The following is a 20,171-nucleotide window of genomic DNA, read 5'->3' as shown; positions in this document are numbered from 1 at the left end:
GTGATAGCCTGGGAGGGAAGAATGTAAGCCAAATAATTACAGATTAATTAGCTAGTAGTATCTAGAAACGATCAATATCTTCCCCCTTCTTTTTTGAAATTTTGCAGTACCATCCTTGGTGCCTAGGTGGCAGTCTTCCCCAATCACCGCATCAGTTGTCAATCAATATTGCATCGTGATAGCCTGGGAGGGAAGAATGTAAGCCAAATAATTACAGATTAATTAGCTAGTAACGTCTAGAAACGATCAATATCTTCCCCCCTCTTTTTTATAAATATTGCAGTACCGCCCTTGGTGCCTAGGTGGCAGTCTTCCCCAATCACCACATAGGTGGTTAGTCAATATCACATCATGGTAGCCTGGGAGGGAAGAATCTAAGACAAATAATTACAGATTAATTGGCTATCAGTCTTTAGAAACGATCAATATCTTCCTCCCTCTTTTTTGAAATCTTGCAGTACCGTCCTTGGTGCCTAGGTGGCAGCCTTCCCCACTCACCGCATAGTTCTTCAGTGAATATGACGTGTTCATTCCTCCCGTGCTGTAACTCTCCTTCTCTCTTTCCTTGTTTTGCAGGTGACGTTTTGGACGTCCTGGGATACAAAGCAGAGCTCGGAGAGGTAGGAAGTGGAGGGAACCCTGGGATGCCTCAGTGGCCCCTTTCGGGCAAATGATCCAAGCTTGGAAACGTGGCTTTTGGGGGAGAAGGCCGCCATTCCCGCGAGATACGCCGCCACAACGTTGTTTGGTGACCCCCTTTCTTTCCAGAAGGCGGAACCGGTGGACTTCTCCTTCAACCCGCTGGCGGACCCCACCTTCACCTTTTGGGACTCGGGCCTTTTGGAGGCGGTCAAGCTGGGCGACCCCCAGGTCCACGAGTTCTTCCGCCTGCTCTCCCTCTGCCACACCGTCATGTCCGAAGAGAAGAACCCAGGTTGGGACCCCTTGGTGGTTTGGACAGGGGTGTGGGAGGGAGGGCAAGCCCACAAGACCCTCCTCGTCCTCTGGCCAGCTAGACCTTTTTTTAGCAGCATCAGCTTGGAGTGGACGATGGAAGGAGAGTCGCAAAGCCTAGGTTTTGGCCCTCGTCCTCTTCCTCCTCTTTCTAGCTAGAGGTCATTCGGATGTTTTTGTTGATTGTTTACTGTTTATGTTTTGTTTTGCACTTGTTGTATTTTGCATGTCACACCTTGAGTGTCCCGTAAGCCGCCCCAAATCCCTCCAAGAGATGCTGGTGGGATACAAATATATTATTATTATTATTATTATTATTATTATTATTATTATAGCTTAGTGATGATGATTTTATTATGTATCTATTATTTTTAATATGTATCTATTATTATATATTATTATGTATTATATATATATATTGTTTTTATATATAAAATATTATTATTATAGCTTAGTGATGATTATGATTTTTATTATGTATCTATTTTTATATATTATTATGTATTATATATATATATTGTTTATATATAAAAATATTATTATTATTATTATTATAGCTTAGTGATGTTGATTTTTATTATGCATCTATTATATATATATATATATATACATATATATATATAAGATTATTAATATTATAGTTTAGTGATGGTGATGATTTTAATATGTCTATTATTATATTATTATGTATTATATATATTTTTATATATATAATTATTATTATAGCTTAGTGATGATGCTGATTTTTATTATGTATCTTATTACATCTTATTATGTATTATATATATATTGTTTATATATATAAAATATTATTATTATAGCTTAGTGATGATGATTTTATTATGTATCTATTATTTTTAATATGTATCTATTATTATATATTATTATGTATTATATATATATTGTTTATATATATAAAATATTATTATTATAGCTTAGTGATGATGATTTTATTATGTATCTATTATTTTTAATATGTATCTATTATTATATATTATTATGTATTATATATATATTGTTTATATATATAAAATATTATTATTATAGCTTAGTGATGATGATTTTATTATGTATCTATTATTTTTAATATGTATCTATTATTATATATTATTATGTATTATATATATATTGTTTATATATATAAAATATTATTATTATAGCTTAGTGATGATGATTTTATTATGTATCTATTATTATATATTATTATGTATTATATATATATTTATATGTGTAAAAGATTATTATTATTATTATAGTTTAATATATTATTATAGCTTATATTATTATTATAGCTTAATATTATATGTATATACAATATATTATATTGCATTACATTATTTATTATATATATATATATATATATATACATACACACACACACACACACACACACACACATATATATACATACATATATATATGTATGTATTGGGTTGTTGTAGTTTTTTTCGGGCTATATGGCCATGGTCTAGAGGCATTCTCTCCTGACGTTTCGCCTGCATTTCTGGCAAGCATGCTTGCCAGAAATGCAGGCGAAACGTCAGGAGAGAATGCCTCTAGACCATGGCCATATAGCCCGAAAAAAACTACAACAACCCAGTGATTCCGGCCATGAAAGCCTTCGACAATATACATATATATATGTATGAGTATATAGTCAAAATAATGACATTATAGTATAATGCATTCTCTATCTAGCTGGATGTTTTTTAGCAGCATTGGCACTGAACGTATGGGGAAACCAGGGCTAAAAAAAAACCAGATCGTAGTACGTGTTATTCTTGTATCTGTCTGGAAGATTAAGATTATGATACTATATATATATATATATATATATATATATATATATATATATAGTATATAATAGTATCTTATTATCATCCTCTGTCTAGCTGGGGATTCTTTTAGCAGCCTTGACATTGGAGAATCCCAGACTTTGATTGGGGAAGCCTGCCATCTAGAGGCTGAGGGTGTTACTGCAGGAGTCAGAAAGACTGATGGTTTCTTCTTTTCCTTCCTTCTATCGTTCCTTCCTTCCTTCGTTCCTTCCTTCCTTCCAAGGGGAGCTGTACTACAAAGCCCAGTCTCCGGACGAAGGGGCGCTGGTGACGGCCGCCCGCAACTTTGGCTTCGTGTTCCGGGGCCGGACCCCCAAGACCATCACGGTGCAGGAACTGGGCCGCCCCGTCACCTACCAGCTCCTCGCCATCCTCGACTTCAACAACGTCCGCAAGCGCATGTCCGTCATCGGTGAGGAAGGGTCCCCCAAAGGGCATCTAGTCCAGCCCCCTTCAGCCAGGCAGGAAGGCACTGTCAAAGCCCTCCTGACAGATGGCTGTCCATCATCCAGACAAAGAGACTCCACTGAAAGGGACCCCCAAAGGCAACAGTTACATATGCAAAGCACAAAGCCAATTGGGCTATACCCAGGAAGCTAGCTGAGCCTGGGAATTTTGGCAACACTTACATATGCAAAGCACAAAACAGTTTGGTTGGGCTATGTCCGGGAAGCTAACCGAGCCTGGGAATTTTGGCAACAGTTACATATGCAAAGCACAAAACAGATTGGTTTGGCTACGCCCGGGAAACTAGCTGAGCCTGGGAATTTTGGCAACAGTTACATATGCAAAGCACAAAACAGATTGGTTTGGCTACGCCCGGGAAACTAGCCGAGCCTGGGAATTTTGGCAACAGTTACATATGCAAAGCACAAAACAAATTGGTTGGGCTATGCCCGGGAAGCAAGCCGAGTCTGGGAATTTTGGCAACAGTTACATATGCAAAGCACAAAACAGATTGGTTGGGCTACGCCCGAGAAGCTAGCTGAGCCCAGGAGTTTTGGCAACAGTTACATATTTAGGTTTAAGCTGTGCAGGGGTAGACAGAGAGATGGTTCTTGCTTCCTGAGCTGCTGGAAGAAGTCCTTTGAGAGAGATTCAAGTGGTCTTCCACTGAAAAGGACCCCCAAAAGGCTTCCAGTCCACCCCCTTCAGCCGGGCAGGAAGGCACAGTCAAAGCCCTCCCAACAGACGGCCATCCAGCCTCAGTTCCAAAACCTTCAGAGAAGGGAGACTCCACTGGAAGAGGGACCCCCAAAGGGCATCCAGTCCAGCCCCCTTCAGCTAGGCAGGAAAAGCACAGTCAAAGCCCTCCCAACAGATGACCGTCCAGTCTCCAGAGAAGGCAACTCCACTGAAAGGGACTCTCAGAGGGCATCTAGTCCATCCCCCTTCAGCCGGGCAGGAAGACACCATCAAAGCCCTCCCAACAGATGGCCATCTAGCATCCAGAGAAAGAGACTCCACTGAAAGAGACCCCCAAAGGGCATCTAGTCCATCCCCCTTCAGCCAGGCAGGAGAAACACGATCAAAGCCCTCCAAACAGATGGCCATCCAACCTCCAGTGAAGGAGACTCCACTGGAATGTCTATGCTTTGCTAGAGTTGAAAGGGACCCCCAAAGGGCATCTAGTCCAGCCCTCTTCAGCCAGGCAGGAAAAGCACAGTCTAAGCCCTCCCAACAGATGGCCATTCAGCCTACAGAGAAGGAAACTCCACTGGACTCCCAAAGTGTCTCTAATTTGGCAGTTGGAAGGGACCCCCAAAGGGCATCTAGTCCATCCCCAATCAAAGACACAATCAAAGCCCTCCAGACAGATGACTGTCCAGCCTCCGACACAAAAATGAATTGCAGCCCATAAGAAAAAGGGAAAAAAAATTCCAAACCTCATTTAAACAGTAAATATGATATGAAACTTATATCTATAATGCATATATAGTTATATATATAGTGTGAAACTCTTAGAAGTGGAACCCCTGGCTTGTTGACTGTGTTGTGGAAGGAGACTGGTCTCGAAAGTCAGGCCGGATGGTGTTGACTTGGAACCATCCGTGGTGCACCTTTGTGCTGCAGTGGGGCTGGGAAAAGTGCAAAGGGTGGGTCCCGTGGCTGGGCAGACCAACACCTTCCTCCCTGGTCATTGCCTCTCCTTTCTCCCTCCTCCTCCTCCTCCTCTCCGTCCTTCCAGTGCGGAACCAGGAGGGCCAGATCCGCCTCTACTGCAAGGGCGCCGACACCATTTTGCTGGAGAGGCTCCACCCGGGGAACCAGGAGCTCTACAACGTCACCACCGACCACCTGAATGTGAGTCACCCCATATAATTATAATTATAATGCAATATAATTATAATGCAATTATAATATAATTATAATGTAATTATAATATAATTATAATGTAATATTATTTTTATATATTATTATTATTATTTAATAATAATTTATAATTTATTATTATAATTTAATAATAATAATTTGTAATTTATTATTATAATTTAATAATAATTATTTATTTATTTATTGTGTCTGGTTGCTGATGACATGATAAATAAATAAATAATAATAAAATTATTATTATAATAATTACATATTATTATCATTATTATTTAATGTAATCTAATTATAATGTAATATATTATTATTATCATTATTTAATAATAATTTATAATTTATTATTATTATAATTTAATAATAACTAGCTGTGCCCTGCCACGCATTGCTGTGGCCTATAGTAAAACTTATCAAAGTTGAGGTAGATATCTGGGCTATTATGAAAGAGAGGTACCTACCTATTCCTTCCCCCTTTCTCTCCTTTCTTCCTTCTCTACCTCTTTCTTTCTTTCACTACTTGGTTTCATCCTTCTCTCTTTCCTTCATTCCCTCCCCCTTTCTTCCTTTGCCTTTCTTCCCTCCCTGTTTGCTTCCTTCTTTCACTTTTTATTTCCTTTTATTTCACCACCATCATAACAATAACAATAATGCAATGCATTGCCTCCGGGACCTGACACCTCTCCCATTCCCCCTCAAAGGGTCTCAGAGGAACAATAGCATCATAATAATCATAGAAATAACAACCTTTACCCGCCACACGTTGCTGTGGCCAACCTTCCCTCTTTCTCTCCTTCTTTCTCTCCTTCTTTCCCTCCTTCCTTCCTTCCTTCCTTCCTTCTTTCCTTTCTTCCCTCCCTCCCTCCCATCTTTCCTTCTCCTCTTTCTTCTCTTTCATTCCTTCCCCCTTTTTCTTCTGGTCTCTTTTCTTCCTTCTCTCTTTCCTTCTTTCCTTCCCTCCCTCTTTCTCTACATCTTCCCCCTTCCTTCACTCCCTCTTTCCTTCCTTCATTCCCTTTTTTCTTCTTTCCTTCCTTCCTTCCCCCTTTTTCTTTCTCTTCTGGTCTCTTTTCTTCCTTCTCTCTTTCCTTCTTTCCTTCCCTCCCTCTTTCTCTACATCTTCCCCCTTCCTTCACTCCCTCTTTCCTTCCTTCATTCCCTTTTTTCTTTCCTTCTCTCCTTCCTTCCTTCCCCCCTTTTCTTTCCCTCCCTCTGTCTCTCATTTCTTCCTTCTCTACCTCTTTCCTTCCTTCCCCCTTTTTCTTTCTCTTCGGCTGTCTCTCTTTTCTTTCCTTCCATCTTTCCTTTTCTTTCCTTTTCTTCTTCCTTCTTTCTCTAACTTTCCTTCCTTCCCCCTTTTTCTTTACCTCCCTTTCTCTTTCTTCCTTCTTTCCTTCCTTCCTGTCTTTCCTGGATTTTGACAGGGCGGGAACGGGCGGGGTGGGGTTTGGAGGTGGCATGAAGTAAAATGAGGTAAGATTGGGGCGGGGGAGTGATGGAGCGTGGGGTTGTGTGTGTGTGTGCGGCGGCGGGGGAGTGATGGAGCTTGGGGTTGCGTGTGTGTGTGCAGCAGCGGGGGGAGTGGGGTTGCGTGTGTGTGTGCAGCGGGGGGGAGTGATGGAGCGTGGGGTTGCGTGTGTGTGTGCAGCGGGGGGGGAGTGATGGAGCGTGGGGTTGCGTGTGTGTGTGCAGCGGGGGGGAGTGATGGAGCGTGGGGTTGCGTGTGTGTGTGCAGCGGGGGGGGAGTGATGGAGCGTGGGGTTGCGTGTGTGTGTGCAGCGGGGGGGAGTGATGGAGCGTGGGGTTGCGTGTGTGTGTGCGGCGGCGGGGGGAGTGATGGAGCATGGGGTTGTGTGTGTGTGTGCGGCGGCGGGGAGAGTGATGGAGTGTGGGGTTGTGTGTGTGCGGGAAGCGGCGTGGCGGGGCTTGGAGTGGGCATGGCTGCCGCAGAGGGAACGTTGGCCGGAAGGCTGTGTGCGCACGCCAGGGAACTTGCGGCTGGGCGCCAATGTTTTTCATTTTGAGTAGATATGTTTGTACCTTGTGGGTTGTGTTATGGGCATCGGAATTTTGGTTAAGTTCCGTCGGGGGGTTGTGGAGTTTTGCTGTCCCATTGAACCAACCTAACAGATTTATATATATAGATAATTTATTTATTTGTTGTGTCTGGTTGCTGATGACACCATAAATAAATAAATAATTATATTATTATTATTATTATTATTATTATTATTATTATTATTATTATATCATAATCATTAGGTGAAGCCCTCAAGGCCATTCCCTTTGCTGCCCTCTTATGGACACAGGTATACCTGCACTTACCTTGAGATTCTGATCTGTAGTCCTTTGCTGCCATCCAGTGGCCAGGGAGGAAAGTGCGCCCTTGAACCGTGGAGGGCGCCTCTCTGCTGCCTTCAGGTGGACATTATACAAAACAGCACCTACAAAAAAAGTTTAATAAACTTTTTCTTTTCTTTCATGATAAAACCCATTAGGAAATGACACTTCTGACCCAGGAACAAAAACGGTGTTACAGAGTGTAATATATTATAATAATATAATATAATAATAAATATAATTATAATGTGCTATAGCAGGATGTTTTTCCTGCAGAAACAAAGTGTTTGCAGTTTAATACACTTTCCCCATGTTTTCCTGTCAATTAGGAAAATACATTGATTACAGTGTAATGTATAAATATAATATATCAATAATAATATATCGATAATATTGATAATAATAATAATAATAATATAACAGTATATAAAATAATATCTCAATAATATCTACATTATATAATAATAGTAACAATAAACCTTTATTTATAGCCCGCTAACATCTCCCGAAGGACTCGGTGCGGCTTACAAGAGGCTATATAATATATAAATAATGCTATATAATATATAAATATTAATAGTATATAAAATATCTAAATAATATATATATATATATATATATATATATATATATAATATCAATAATATATAATATATAAATAATAATAGTACATAAAATATCTAAATTATATATAGTAATAATAATAATAATAATAATAGTAATATGAGATACTCATTGCAAAACTTGAGCAAAATGTGTTCTAGCAGGAGAAAGTTGAATAAACTTTTCCGGTGTTTATACGATAGGACCAATTAGAAAACGATATTGATAACACAGGAACAAAAATAAGATGGATGGATGGATAGATAGGGTAGGGAGGTATGTATGTATGTAGGTGGGTAATTGGATCCAAAGATCGATAGGTAGGTATAGATTACATATATTTTGCGAAGTGATAGTTGAGTCAATGGGGAAAGTCCATTTGGGCTTGGCTCTGAATGGGGATGCTCTTTGCTGCAGGGCATTGGGGATGAGGGGCTTTTCCAGGGGGAGGACTACATTTCCCAGCGTCCCCCAATGCAAGTCCTTCTCATTTCCGCCCTCTCCCAGGAATATGCCGGGGAGGGTCTCCGGACGCTGGTGCTGGCCTTCCGCGACCTGGAGGAGGGCTATTACTCCGAGTGGGCCAAGCGCCTGCAACGGGCCAACGCGTCCAGCGAAGGGCGCGAGGAGAGGCTGGCCCAGCTCTACGAGGAAGTGGAGAACGAGATGGTGGTAGGCATCCAGGAACCATAGTGCCACCTGGCCCAACCTTTGGGGGCCTTACCGGACATACGACTCCCAAACCGCATTGACGCCCCAGTGCGGACACCCCCCTTTGTCTCGTTTCCCTCTCCAGCTGTTGGGCGCCACGGCCATCGAAGACAAGCTGCAGCAGGGCGTCCCGGAGACCATTGCGCTGCTGACGCTGGCCAACATCAAGATCTGGGTCCTGACGGGGGACAAGCAAGGTGGGCCTCCCCCCTTGTTGCCAAAATTCCCAGGCTTAGCTAGCTTCCCGGGCGCAGCCCAACCAATCTGTTTTGTGCTTTGCATATGTAACTGTTGTCAAAATTCCCAGGCTCAGCTAGCTTCCCAGGCATAGCCCAACCAATATGTTTTGTGCTTTGCATATGTAACTGTTGCCAAAACTCCCAGGCTCAGCTAGCTTCCCAGGCATAGCCCAACCAATATGTTTTGTGCTTTGCATATGTAACTGTTGCCAAAACTCCCAGGCTCAGCTAGCTTCCCAGGCATAGCCCAACCAATATGTTTTGTGCTTTGCATATGTAATGGTTGCCAAAATTCTCAGGCTCAGCTAGCTTCCCGGGTCTAGCCCAACCAATCCTTTTTGTGCTTTGCATATGTAACTGTTGCCAAAATTCCCAGGCTCAGCTAGCTTCCCAGGCATAGCCCAACCAATCTTTTTTGTGCTTTGCATATGTAACTGTTGCCAAAATTCCCAGGCTCAGCTAGCTTCCCAGGCATAGCCCAACCAATCTGTTTTGTGCTTTGCATAGGTAACTGTTGCCAAAATTCCCAGGCTCGGCTAGCTTCCCAGGCCTAGCCCAACCAATCTTTTTTTTGCTTTGCATATGTAACCGTTGCCAAAATTCCCAGGCTCAGCTAGCTTCCTGGCCATAGCCCAACCAATCAGCTTTGTGCTTTGTATTTTTCAGTTAGTTAACACACTCACCAACTGATATTTACAAGCTCTAGCACTCTCTTGGTCGTTTTGCCCCTGTCACTCCCATTGGCCCCATGACCAGGATGATGGGAGTTGCAATCCGGCCCCATTGGGACCCTGGGCTTTGCCTCTCTTTCCTTCCGCAGAGACGGCGGTCAACATCGGCTACTCCTGCAAGATGCTGACAGACGAAATGGCCGAGGTCTTCGTCATCACTGGCCACACCGTCCTGGAAGTGCGGCAGGAGCTGCGGTAAATATCCACCAGTGTTCATGCATGGCAATTAGGTTTCCCAGTTGTTACACTGATATACCTCAATATCTCTTTGAACTGTTAAGGACAAAGATATGCCATGAGGTTTCCCATTTGCCCCCAAAGGGTTCCAATCTTGGGCTTCGTAGGTCTCCCTGGACCTAAGGGGAGAGGTTGACGTTTTGCCGTTCTTTTCCTTCAGGAAGGCCAGGGAGAAGCTGATGGACTCCTCCTCGCGCAGCCTGGGCAACGGCTTTGTCTTCCAGGAAAAGCTCTCCGCCTCGAAGCTGACCTCCGTCCTGGAAGCCGTGGCCGGAGAGTACGCCCTCGTCATCAACGGCCACAGCCTGGTAAGCAGCGGGCAGGGGTCACGGAATATGGCCATCCTTGGGCGAATGCCCACTTTCCCCTTAAGTTGCCCAACAGTAGAAAATGGCGTGACCGTAGCATTCGACTGGGTCTCAAGAGGTCATCTAGCCTGGCCATCGGGGACGGGGCCAACAATGTCAGCATGATCAAGAGTGAGCCTGAAGTGCTGATAATCCCTTTAGCTTACTTGAGGTAACTTATGAAAGAATGTGATGGTATTAGCCCTCAGGCTTGTGTTTCTGAGGTACCCTTTCAAAGATAGTTCTTTAAAACATAAAAAATTGTTCCCGTTCTTTTAAATAAACATTATTGTTTAGTGTTCATTACATCTGCCTCAAGTGTGCCTCTATGCTTAAAGGTTTTAAAAGAAGAACTTGAAGAACTTTATGCTGCCACCATAAAGTTCTTCAATACTGCAGGGATCTGCTTTTAAAACCTTTAAGCATAGAGGCACACTTGAGGCAGATGTAATGAACACTAAACAATAATGTTTATTTAAAAGAACGGGAACAATTCAGGTACAAAGCTTGGCTGTTTCAGAGATTTGTCTGGAAAGCGTGTGGTTACATAAACAGTTCTGACTTAGTTACACAAGGAACACTTCTTTCTCCCTCCACACAAGAATACTGACAGGATAGTTTCCCTGACAGTAATTCCTAAAGCAGCACAGATAGTCCTCACCTGGATCTGTAAAAATAAATACTGTAAAAATAAATAAGTAAATAAATTTGTTTTAGTAATAGATTTTTTAGTAGATAGAATGAAGAATAGTACATGAATAGAGGGGCATAAAATAGGCAAAGAGGAGGTAAAAGTAAACCTCTTTGCAGACGATATCATGGTGGCTTATTTGTGTCACGAATATAAATTGTAGTAGGTACGAGTGAGGAATAGTACACAAATAGAGGGGTATAAAATACGCGAAGAGGAGGTAAAAGTAAACCTGTTTGCAGATGATAGTGTGGTGGATTATTTGTGTTAGGAATATAAATTGTAGTGGATACGAGTGAGGAATCGTACACAAAGAGAGGGTTATAGAATAGGCAAAGAGGAGGTAAAAGTAAACCTGTTTGCAGATGATATCATGGTGGTCTCCCTGCTTGGTACCTTGTTTGGGGGACAGAATATAAATATTATATAAAAAATATTATATTTTAGGAATATAAATTGTAGTAGATAGAGTGAGGAATCGTACACAAAGAGAGGGGTATAAAATACGCAAAGAGGAGGTAAAAGTAAACCTATTTGCAGATGATATCATGGTGGCTTATTTGTGTCACGAATATAAATTGTAGTAGGTACGAGTGAGAAATAGTACACAAATAGAGGTGTATAAAATAGGCAAAGAGGAGGTAAAAGTAAACCTATTTGCAGATGATATCATGGTGGCTTATTTGTGTCACGAATATAAATTGTAGTAGGTACGAGTGAGGAATAGTACACAAATAGAGGCGTATAAAATAGGCAAAGAGGAGGTAAAAGTAAACCTATTTGCAGATGATAGTATGGCGGCTTATTTGTGCTAGGAATATAAATTCCAGTTGATACGAGTACACAAATAGAGGGATATAAAATAGAGCAGTGGTTCTCAACCTTCCTAATGCCGTGACCCCTAAATATAGTTCCTCATGTTGTGGTGACCCCCAACCATGGATAGGGCCTCCCGCTCGCCTCTCGCGTCCCCCGAAGCCGGAGGGCGCAGGAGGCGAGCGGGGAAGGCCCCCTCCATGGCCGCGGCTGTTTGGCTCACACAGGAGCCGGCAGCCATTTTGGGGGGCGGGGCCAACCGAGGCGGCTTCGTGACCCCTGGAAAATGGCCCAGCGACCCCCTTGGGGGTCGCGACCCCCAGGTTGAGAACCGCTGAAATAGAGGAAAAGGAGGTAAACGTAAAACTATTTGCAAATGATATCATGATGGATTATTTGTTTTCGTAGATAGAATGAGGAATAGTACATGAATAGAGGGGCACAAAATAGATGAAGAAGAGGTAAAAGTCAACCTCTTTGCAGATGATATCATGGTAGCTTATTTGTGTCACGAATATAAATTGTAGTAGGTACGAGTGAGAAATAGTACACAAATAGAGGCGTATAAAATAGGCAAAGAGGAGGTAAAAGTAAACCTATTTGCAGATGATAGTATGGCGGCTTATTTGTGCTAGGAATATAAATTCTAGTTGATATGTACACAAATAGAAGGATATAAAATAGAGGAAAAGGAGGTAAACAAAACTATTTGCAGATGATATCATGATGGATTATTTGTTTTCGTAGATAGAATGAGGAATAGTACATGAATAGAGGGGCACGAAATAGATGAAGAGGAGGTAAAAGTCAACCTCTTTGCAGATGATATCATGGTAGCTTATTTGTGTCACGAATATAAATTGTAGTAGGTACGAGTGAGAAATAGTACACAAATAGAGGCGTATAAAATAGGCAAAGAGGAGGTAAAAGTAAACCTATTTGCAGATGATAGTATGGCGGCTTATTTGTGCTAGGAATATAAATTCTAGTTGATATGTACACAAATAGAAGGATATAAAATAGAGGAAAAGGAGGTAAACAAAACTATTTGCAGATGATATCATGATGGATTATTTGTTTTCGTAGATAGAATGAGGAATAGTACATGAATAGAGGGGCACGAAATAGATGAAGAGGAGGTAAAAGTCAACCTCTTTGCAGACGATATCATGGTAGCATTTCCTGTCCCCGAAGGGTGACCCCCTTGTGTTCTCGTCTCGGCACAGGCGCATGCGCTGGAGGCGGACATGGAGCTGGAGTTCCTGGAGACGGCCTGCGCCTGCAAAGCGGTCATCTGCTGCCGGGTGACCCCCCTGCAGAAGGCCCAGGTGGTGGAGCTGGTCAAGAAGCACAAGAAGGCCGTCACCCTGGCCATCGGGGACGGGGCCAACGACGTCAGCATGATCAAGAGTGAGCCTGACATTATGACCCGGATCCCGTTTCCCTTTCCGCTGGGAAGCCCATAATAAACCAATAATAATATCCCAGTCCCAATTAGTCTCCAGAGATGGGAGATCTTTATTGGTGAATTTATTGATCAGGCATGAATAATGATTGCTCAAGAACACGAAAAGCACTGCAGACTAAGCCAACCAGAGATGCTACCGGAACATACAGCCCGGAAAACTCACAGCATCCCGATGATGATGATGATGATGATGATGATGGTACTGATACTGATGATCCTTCCGTGTCCTCTTTCTCCTCCAGCGGCCCACATCGGGGTGGGCATCAGCGGCCAGGAGGGCATCCAGGCGGTGCTGGCCTCGGACTACTCCTTCTCCCAGTTCAAGTTCCTGCAGCGGCTGCTCCTGGTCCACGGGCGCTGGTCCTACCTGCGCATGTGCAAGTTCCTCTGCTACTTCTTCTACAAGAACTTCGCCTTCACCATGGTGCACTTCTGGTTCGGGTTCTTCTGCGGGTTCTCCGCTCAGGTGAGGAACCACCCGGACCACCCAGTGCTCTCTGCTCCGGCACTCGGCTGCCCCTTCCTCTGCAACGGCTCGGTGCAGGAGTTGTAGTTTCCCAAGGTCTTTAGCTTTCTTGGACTGCAGCTCCCAGGCTTCCATCACATGGAGCTGTGTCAGCTCAAGCATCAATGCAATTCCTTAGGCAGGCCTTGCAAACTACAACTCCCAGGGTCCCATAGCATGGAGCCATGGCAGTTGCAATTCCTTGGGCAGGCCTTGCAAACTACAACTCGCAGGGTCCCATAGTATGCAACCAAGGCAGTTCAAGTGGCAATGCAACTCCTTTGGCAGGCCTTGCAAACTACAACTCCCAGGGTCCCATAGTGTGGAGCAATGGCAGTTGCAATTCCTTTGGCAGTCTTTGCAAACTACAACTCCCAGGATTCTACAGTATGCAACTAAGGCAATTCAAGTGTCTATGCAACTCCTTTGGCGGGCCGTGCAAACTACAACTCCCAGGGTCCCATAGAATGTCATCAAGGCAGTTGCAATTCCTTTGGTGGGCCTTGCAACCTACAACTCCCAGGATCCCATAGCATGGAGCCATGGCAGTTGCAATTCCTTGAGCAGGCCTTGCAAACTACAACTCCCAGGGTCCCATAACATGGAGTCAAGGCAGTTGCAATTTCTTTGGCGGGCTTTGCAAATTTTAACTCCTTTGATGAGCCTTGCAAACTACAACTCCCAGGGGCTCATAGCATGGAGCAATGGCTGTTGCAATTCCTTTGGCGGGCTTTGCAAACTGCAGCTTCTTTGGCAGGCCTTGCAAACTACAACTCCCAGGATCCCATAGCATGGAGTCATGGCAGTTGCAATTCCTCGGGCAGGCCTTGCAAACTACAACTCTCAGGATCCCATAGTATGCAACCAAGGCAGTTCAAGTGTCTATGCAACTCCTTTGGCGAGCCTTGCAGACTGCAACTCTCAGGGTCCCATAGCATGGAGTCATGGCAGTTGCAATTCCTTATGTGGGCTTTGCAAACTACAACTCCTTTGGTGGGCCTTGCAAACTACAACTCCCAGGATCCTATAGTATGCAACTAAGGCAATTCAAGTGTCTGTGCAACTCCATTGGCGAGCCTTGCAAACTACAACTCCCAGGATCCCATGGTGGCAATGCAACTCCTTTTGGAGGAACTTCCAAACTACATCTTCCAGGGTCCCATAGCATGGTGCCATAGCAGTTGCAATTCCTTGGGTAGGCCTTGCAAACTACTACTCCCAGGATCCCATAGTATGCAGCCAAGGTGGTTCAAGTGGCAATGCAATTCCTTGGGCAGGCTTTGCAAACTGCAACTCCTAGGATCCCATAGCATTGAGGGCACCCCCTTCCCTGGATTGCACGCCTCCAATAGAGCTAAAATAAGGAGTGGGACTTTGGGGGGGGGGTATCTTTTTGGGGGTCTCCCCTTTTCCTCTGTGGGAATAATCTCTCTCCCTCCCTCCCTCCCTCCGTTCTGCAGACCGTCTATGACCAGTACTTCATCACGCTCTACAACATCGTGTACACCTCGCTGCCTGTGCTTGCCATGGGGGTCTTTGACCAGGTCTGTCCCTGCCAGTGGTCCTGTTCCATTAATGCTCGTTGCATGGGCATGCTCTGGGCGCCTTGGGGAGCCCCCTCCCTGGAACCCCCCTTCGGAAAAGCCCTGTGGGGTGGGGTGGGGGTCAGGCTGGGGTCAGGCCCACCACCGTTATCTCCTTCTTGCAGGACGTGCCCGAGCAGCGCAGCCTGGAGTACCCTAAGCTCTACGAGCCGGGCCAGCTGAACCTGCTCTTCAACAAGCGGGAGTTCTTCATCTGCATCGCGCAGGGCATCTTCACCTCCGTCTTCATGTTCTTCCTCCCGTACGGGGTCTTCAGCGACGACGCCCTCCTGGCCGACTACCAGTCCTTCGCCGTCACCGTGGCCACCGCCCTGGTCATCGTGGTCAGCGTGCAGGTGGGCCCCACACCGCTCCCGAGGGGGGAAACGTCATTAATGGCACCAGGCACAGGGGTCAGTCCAGCCAATGATCATAATGGGTTGCTGAAGACTTCCAACGGCCAGAATCACAGGGTTGCTGTGGGTTTTCTGGGCTGTAAGGCCAATGTGTTCCAGCAGCATCCTCTCCTGACGTTTCGCCTGCATCTGTGGCTGGTATCTTCAGAGGTTTGTTCAGAGGTCTGTTGGAAGTGAGGCAAGTGGAGCGTATATATACTTGTGGAATAAAATCCAGGGTGAAGGAAAGTGACCATACAGCCCAAGAAACTCACAGCAGCCCAATAATAATAATAATAATAATAATAATAATAATAATAATATAAATTAATAATAATAATATAAATTAATAATAATAATAAAATACATACTGTGTCTTATGTCGGTAAAATAATAATAATAATAATAATAATAATAATAATAATAATATACATACTGTGTTTTGTGTCAGTAAAATAATAATAATAATAATAATACATACTGTGTTTTTGTGACAGTAAAATAATAATATAAAATAATAATAATAATAATATACATATTGTGTCTTTGTGTCAGTAAAATAATAATAGTAATATAAAATAATAATATTGTCTTTTGTGTCATTAAAACAACAACAATAATAATAATGGAATAATAATAATAATAATAATAATAATAATAATAATAATAGGAGAGACCGCATGGGCCATCCAGTCCAACCCCCTTTGATCGTGCAGGAAAAGCACAATCAAAGCATCCCCAGCAGACGGCCACCCAGCCTTTGCAATAATAATAATATAAAATAATAATAATAATAATAATAATAAAATACATACTGTGTTTTTGTGTCAGTAAAATAATAATATAAAATAATAATAATATACATATTGTGTTTTTGTGTCAGTAAAATAATAATAATAATAATAATAATAATAATAATAATAATAGAAGAGACCACATGGGCCATCCAGTCCAACCCTCTTTCTTCTGCCTTGCAGATGGCCACCCATCCTTTGCAATAATAATAATAATAATAATAATAATAATAATAATAATAATAATAGGAGCAAGCCCAGGGGACTATAGCATCCGGTGGAATCCCCTTCTATGAATAGTTTGAAGCAGAGGCTGGGTGGCCCTCTATTGGGAAAGCTTTGATTGTGTCTCCCCGCCTGGCCGAAAGGGATCGGACTGGATGCCCTTTGGGGAATCCGTTCCAACTCCAATGGGAGCCTGGTGAAGACTCCTTCCTTCTCTGGAGACTGGATGGCCATCTGTTGGGAAGGCTTTGATTGTGTCTCCCTGCCTGGCCGAAAGGGGTCGGACTGGATGCCCTTTGGGGGATCCGTTCCAACTCTAATTGGCGCCTGGTGGAGTCTCCTTCCTTCTCTGGAGACCATCTGTTGGGTGGGGGCTGGGCTGGATGGCCTCCAGGTGCCCCTTCCCACACTGTGGATCTCAGTCCTCTTATGGCCAACCCGGCTGACGCATGCCCTGCCCTTTCCCTGCCAGATCGGGCTGGACACGGGCTTCTGGACGGCCATCAACCACTTCTTCATCTGGGGCAGCCTGGCCGCCTACTTCGCCATCCTCTTCGCCATGCACAGCGACGGACTCTTCCAGCTCTTCCCAAACCAGTTCCGCTTCGTGGGTGAGTCCTCTTCCCTGGGCAAGTGTCTTCCAATTTGGAAGCATTCCCCAACCTGGCATTGGATTCAGGGAGAATCCTCTGACCCAGGGACATAGGAGGATTTCCCTACTCGTATTGCATTACGAGAGAATTATTGCTCTCCATTGCCCCTTCCCTCTTTTCCCAGGCAATGCCCAGAACACGCTGGCCCAGCCGGCCGTCTGGCTGACCATCGCACTGACCACCGTGGTCTGCATCGTGCCGGTGGTGGCCGTCCGCTTCCTCAAGCTGGACCTCAAACCCGAGCTTTCTGATACGGTGAGTTGGTTTGACAAATTGCAGTCTATCTATCAGGAGCTGAAGGTAGGCATCTCTTAGGTCTATCACTCTACTATCTGTCTGTCTGTCTATCAGGACCTGAAGGTAGGCCTCTTTTAGGTCAGTCACCTATCTGTCTATCTATCTATCTATCTATCTATCTATCTATCTATCTAGTAGAACCTGAAGTTAGGCCTTTCTTAGATCTGTCACTCTATTATCTACCTACCTACCTACCTACCTATTGTGACCTGAAGGTACGCCTCTCTTAGGTCTATCTATCTTTCTTTCAGCCTGAAGGTAGGCCTTTCTTAAGTCTGTCACTCTATTATCTACCTACCTACTTACCTACCTACCTATTGTGACCTGAAGGTAGGCCTCTTTTAGGTCAATCACTCATCTATCTATCTATCTATCTATCTATCTACCTATTGTGACCTGAAGGTGGGCCTCTCTTAGATCTGTCACTTTATTATCTACCTACCTACCTATCTATTGTGACATGAAGATATGCCTCTTTTAGGTCCATCACTCTTCTATCTATCTATTTATCGGAACTTGAAGGTAGGCCTTTCTTATGTCTGTCACTCTATTTTCTACCCATCTATCTATTTACCTACCTATCTACCTATTGTGACATGAAGGTAGGCCTCTTTTAGGTCGATCACTCTATTTTTCTATCTACCTACCTACCTAACTTCCTATCGTAACATGAAGGTAGGCCTCTCTTAGGTCCATCACTCTATTATCTCTATCTATCTATTGGGACCTGAAGGTGGGCCTCTCTTAGGTCTATCACTATCAACTTTCTATCTATCAAAACCTGAAGGAAGGCCTCTCTTAGGTCTATTGCTCTATCTATCTATCTATCTATTGTGACCTGAAGGTAAGCTTCCCTTAGATCTATCACTATCATCTATCTATGTATGTATGGTAATAATAAGTTCAGGGGGGATTGGTCTAGATGACTTTTGGGGTCCCTTATCTATCTATCGATCTATTAGGAATTGTGGGAGTCCAAAACACCTGGAGGGCCAAAGTTTGGCCATGCCTGCTGTGGGCACGACCCTTCTTTGGATGCCGCTTAGAATTGCCTTGGCTTTGAGCCGAATGCGTCTCCTCCTTGATCGCTTCCAAGCCAATGGAGACGAGCGTTTCCAATGTTGGTGTTCTCCTCTATCCCCCCCCCCCCCGTTTCCCCCCCTCCGTTCCTGCAGGTGCGCTACACGCAGCTGGTGCGCAAGAAGCAGAAGGCGCAGCACCGGTGCATGGGCCGGGTGGGCCGGCCGGGGTCTCGCCGCTCGGGCTACGCCTTCTCGCACCAGGAGGGCTTCGGGGAGCTCATCATGTCCGGCAAGAACATGCGCCTCAGCTCCCTGGCCCTCTCCAGTTTCGGCGGGCGCACCAGCGCCAGCTGGATCGAGACCCTGCGCAAGAAGAAAGGCGACGGCAGCGGCGGCAGCGTCACCAGCAGCCCCAGCGGCGGAGACAAGGCCCTCAAAGTGTGAGCCTCACACCGAAGCACATGGACGAACGGGCGAAGGAACATGGCTCCGGAGCGGGCCATGCAGGCGCATCACCTCCCAGGCGGATCGGGGCCCCAATGTCCCTGAATGACCGCCAGAGGGGGGAACAACGCCGGGATCGTCATCCCGACGGAAGCTGGACCGAGAGGACTCCGAACTGTTGTGCGCAAGGGATCTTTTTTATATATATAGATATATATATATAAACATACATATTAGAGATATACAGGCCGTCCCCGAGTTACAAACATCCAACTCACAGTTAAGGACAGGGCTGGACTGGGTGGCCTTTGGGGGTCCCGATTCTGCCTTTTCGCCGTCACCCACACTTGTCTTTTTATACATATATATATATATATATCTACAGTATATATATTATCGATATCTATATTAGAGAGAGATCTATAAGGACAATCCACGTTTACACAAAGCGGAAGAGGCCGCCGCCGCCGCGTTCTTCTCCTGCCGCTCGGAGGGTCGGCACAACGGCCGCGGGAAGGGAAGAGGAAACCGGGACGCTCCGGACAACCTTCCCGGCCGTGGAGCCCGGAACTCAGACCGGGCCGAGCGAAGGAGAACGAGGAGAAGAAGAATATATTTTTATATCTACCTGCCGGATTTGGGCTTGCGAGCTCAACCCTCCCCGACTCCCTTACAGGTCGATTGTGGCAGGATCCGGAAACCCTAACCCTTTCCTTCCTCTCTTCCCTTTCCTTCCTTCCCTTTTTCTCTTCCCATCCCTTCTTTCTTTCTTCCCTTCCCTTCCTTTCCTTTCCTTTCCTTTCCTTTCCTTTCCTTTCCTTCCTTCCTTCCTTCCTTCCTTCCTTCCTTCCTTCTTCCCCTCCCTTCCCCTTCCTTCTTCCCTTCCTTCTTTCCTTCCTTCCTTCCTTCCTTCTTCCCTTCCCTTCCCTTCCCTTCCCTTCCCTTCCCTTCCC

The 20,171-nt window shown here is 44.6% G+C and overlaps 1 protein-coding gene across 4 annotated transcripts in view; it reads left to right on the top strand.

Moving 5' to 3' along the window:
* ATP8B2 (ATPase phospholipid transporting 8B2) overlaps positions 1-19,584 on the top strand; it is a 51,854-nt gene extending 32,270 nt beyond the window's left edge. For 2 of the 4 annotated variants that reach the window (XM_067472285.1, XM_067472283.1), the window contains 15 exons: positions 577-620; positions 769-934; positions 3,016-3,204; positions 4,981-5,096; positions 8,568-8,732; positions 8,857-8,968; positions 9,831-9,936; positions 10,139-10,286; positions 13,059-13,242; positions 13,543-13,766; positions 15,266-15,349; positions 15,514-15,744; positions 17,275-17,413; positions 17,580-17,710; positions 18,928-19,583. In XM_067472285.1, the coding sequence (XP_067328386.1) occupies positions 577-620; positions 769-934; positions 3,016-3,204; positions 4,981-5,096; positions 8,568-8,732; positions 8,857-8,968; positions 9,831-9,936; positions 10,139-10,286; positions 13,059-13,242; positions 13,543-13,766; positions 15,266-15,349; positions 15,514-15,744; positions 17,275-17,413; positions 17,580-17,710; positions 18,928-19,218 (2,330 nt within the window). In that variant the 3' untranslated portion in view covers positions 19,219-19,583. Of the gene's footprint in view, positions 1-576; positions 621-768; positions 935-3,015; positions 3,205-4,980; positions 5,097-8,567; positions 8,733-8,856; positions 8,969-9,830; positions 9,937-10,138; positions 10,287-13,058; positions 13,243-13,542; positions 13,767-15,265; positions 15,350-15,513; positions 15,745-17,274; positions 17,414-17,579; positions 17,711-18,927 lie in introns of all 4 variants that reach the window. The other 2 variants (XM_067472286.1, XM_067472284.1) reach the window with 2 other exon arrangements.
* Positions 19,585-20,171: the final 587 nt, after the last annotated feature.

The sequence above is a fragment of the Anolis sagrei genome, chromosome 12 (genome assembly GCF_037176765.1).
Source record: "Anolis sagrei isolate rAnoSag1 chromosome 12, rAnoSag1.mat, whole genome shotgun sequence".
In the NCBI taxonomy this organism is placed as follows: Eukaryota; Metazoa; Chordata; class Lepidosauria; order Squamata; family Dactyloidae; genus Anolis; species Anolis sagrei.
The sequence above is the reverse complement of the archived record's forward strand: the minus strand, read 5'-3'. Positions and strand labels throughout refer to the sequence as shown.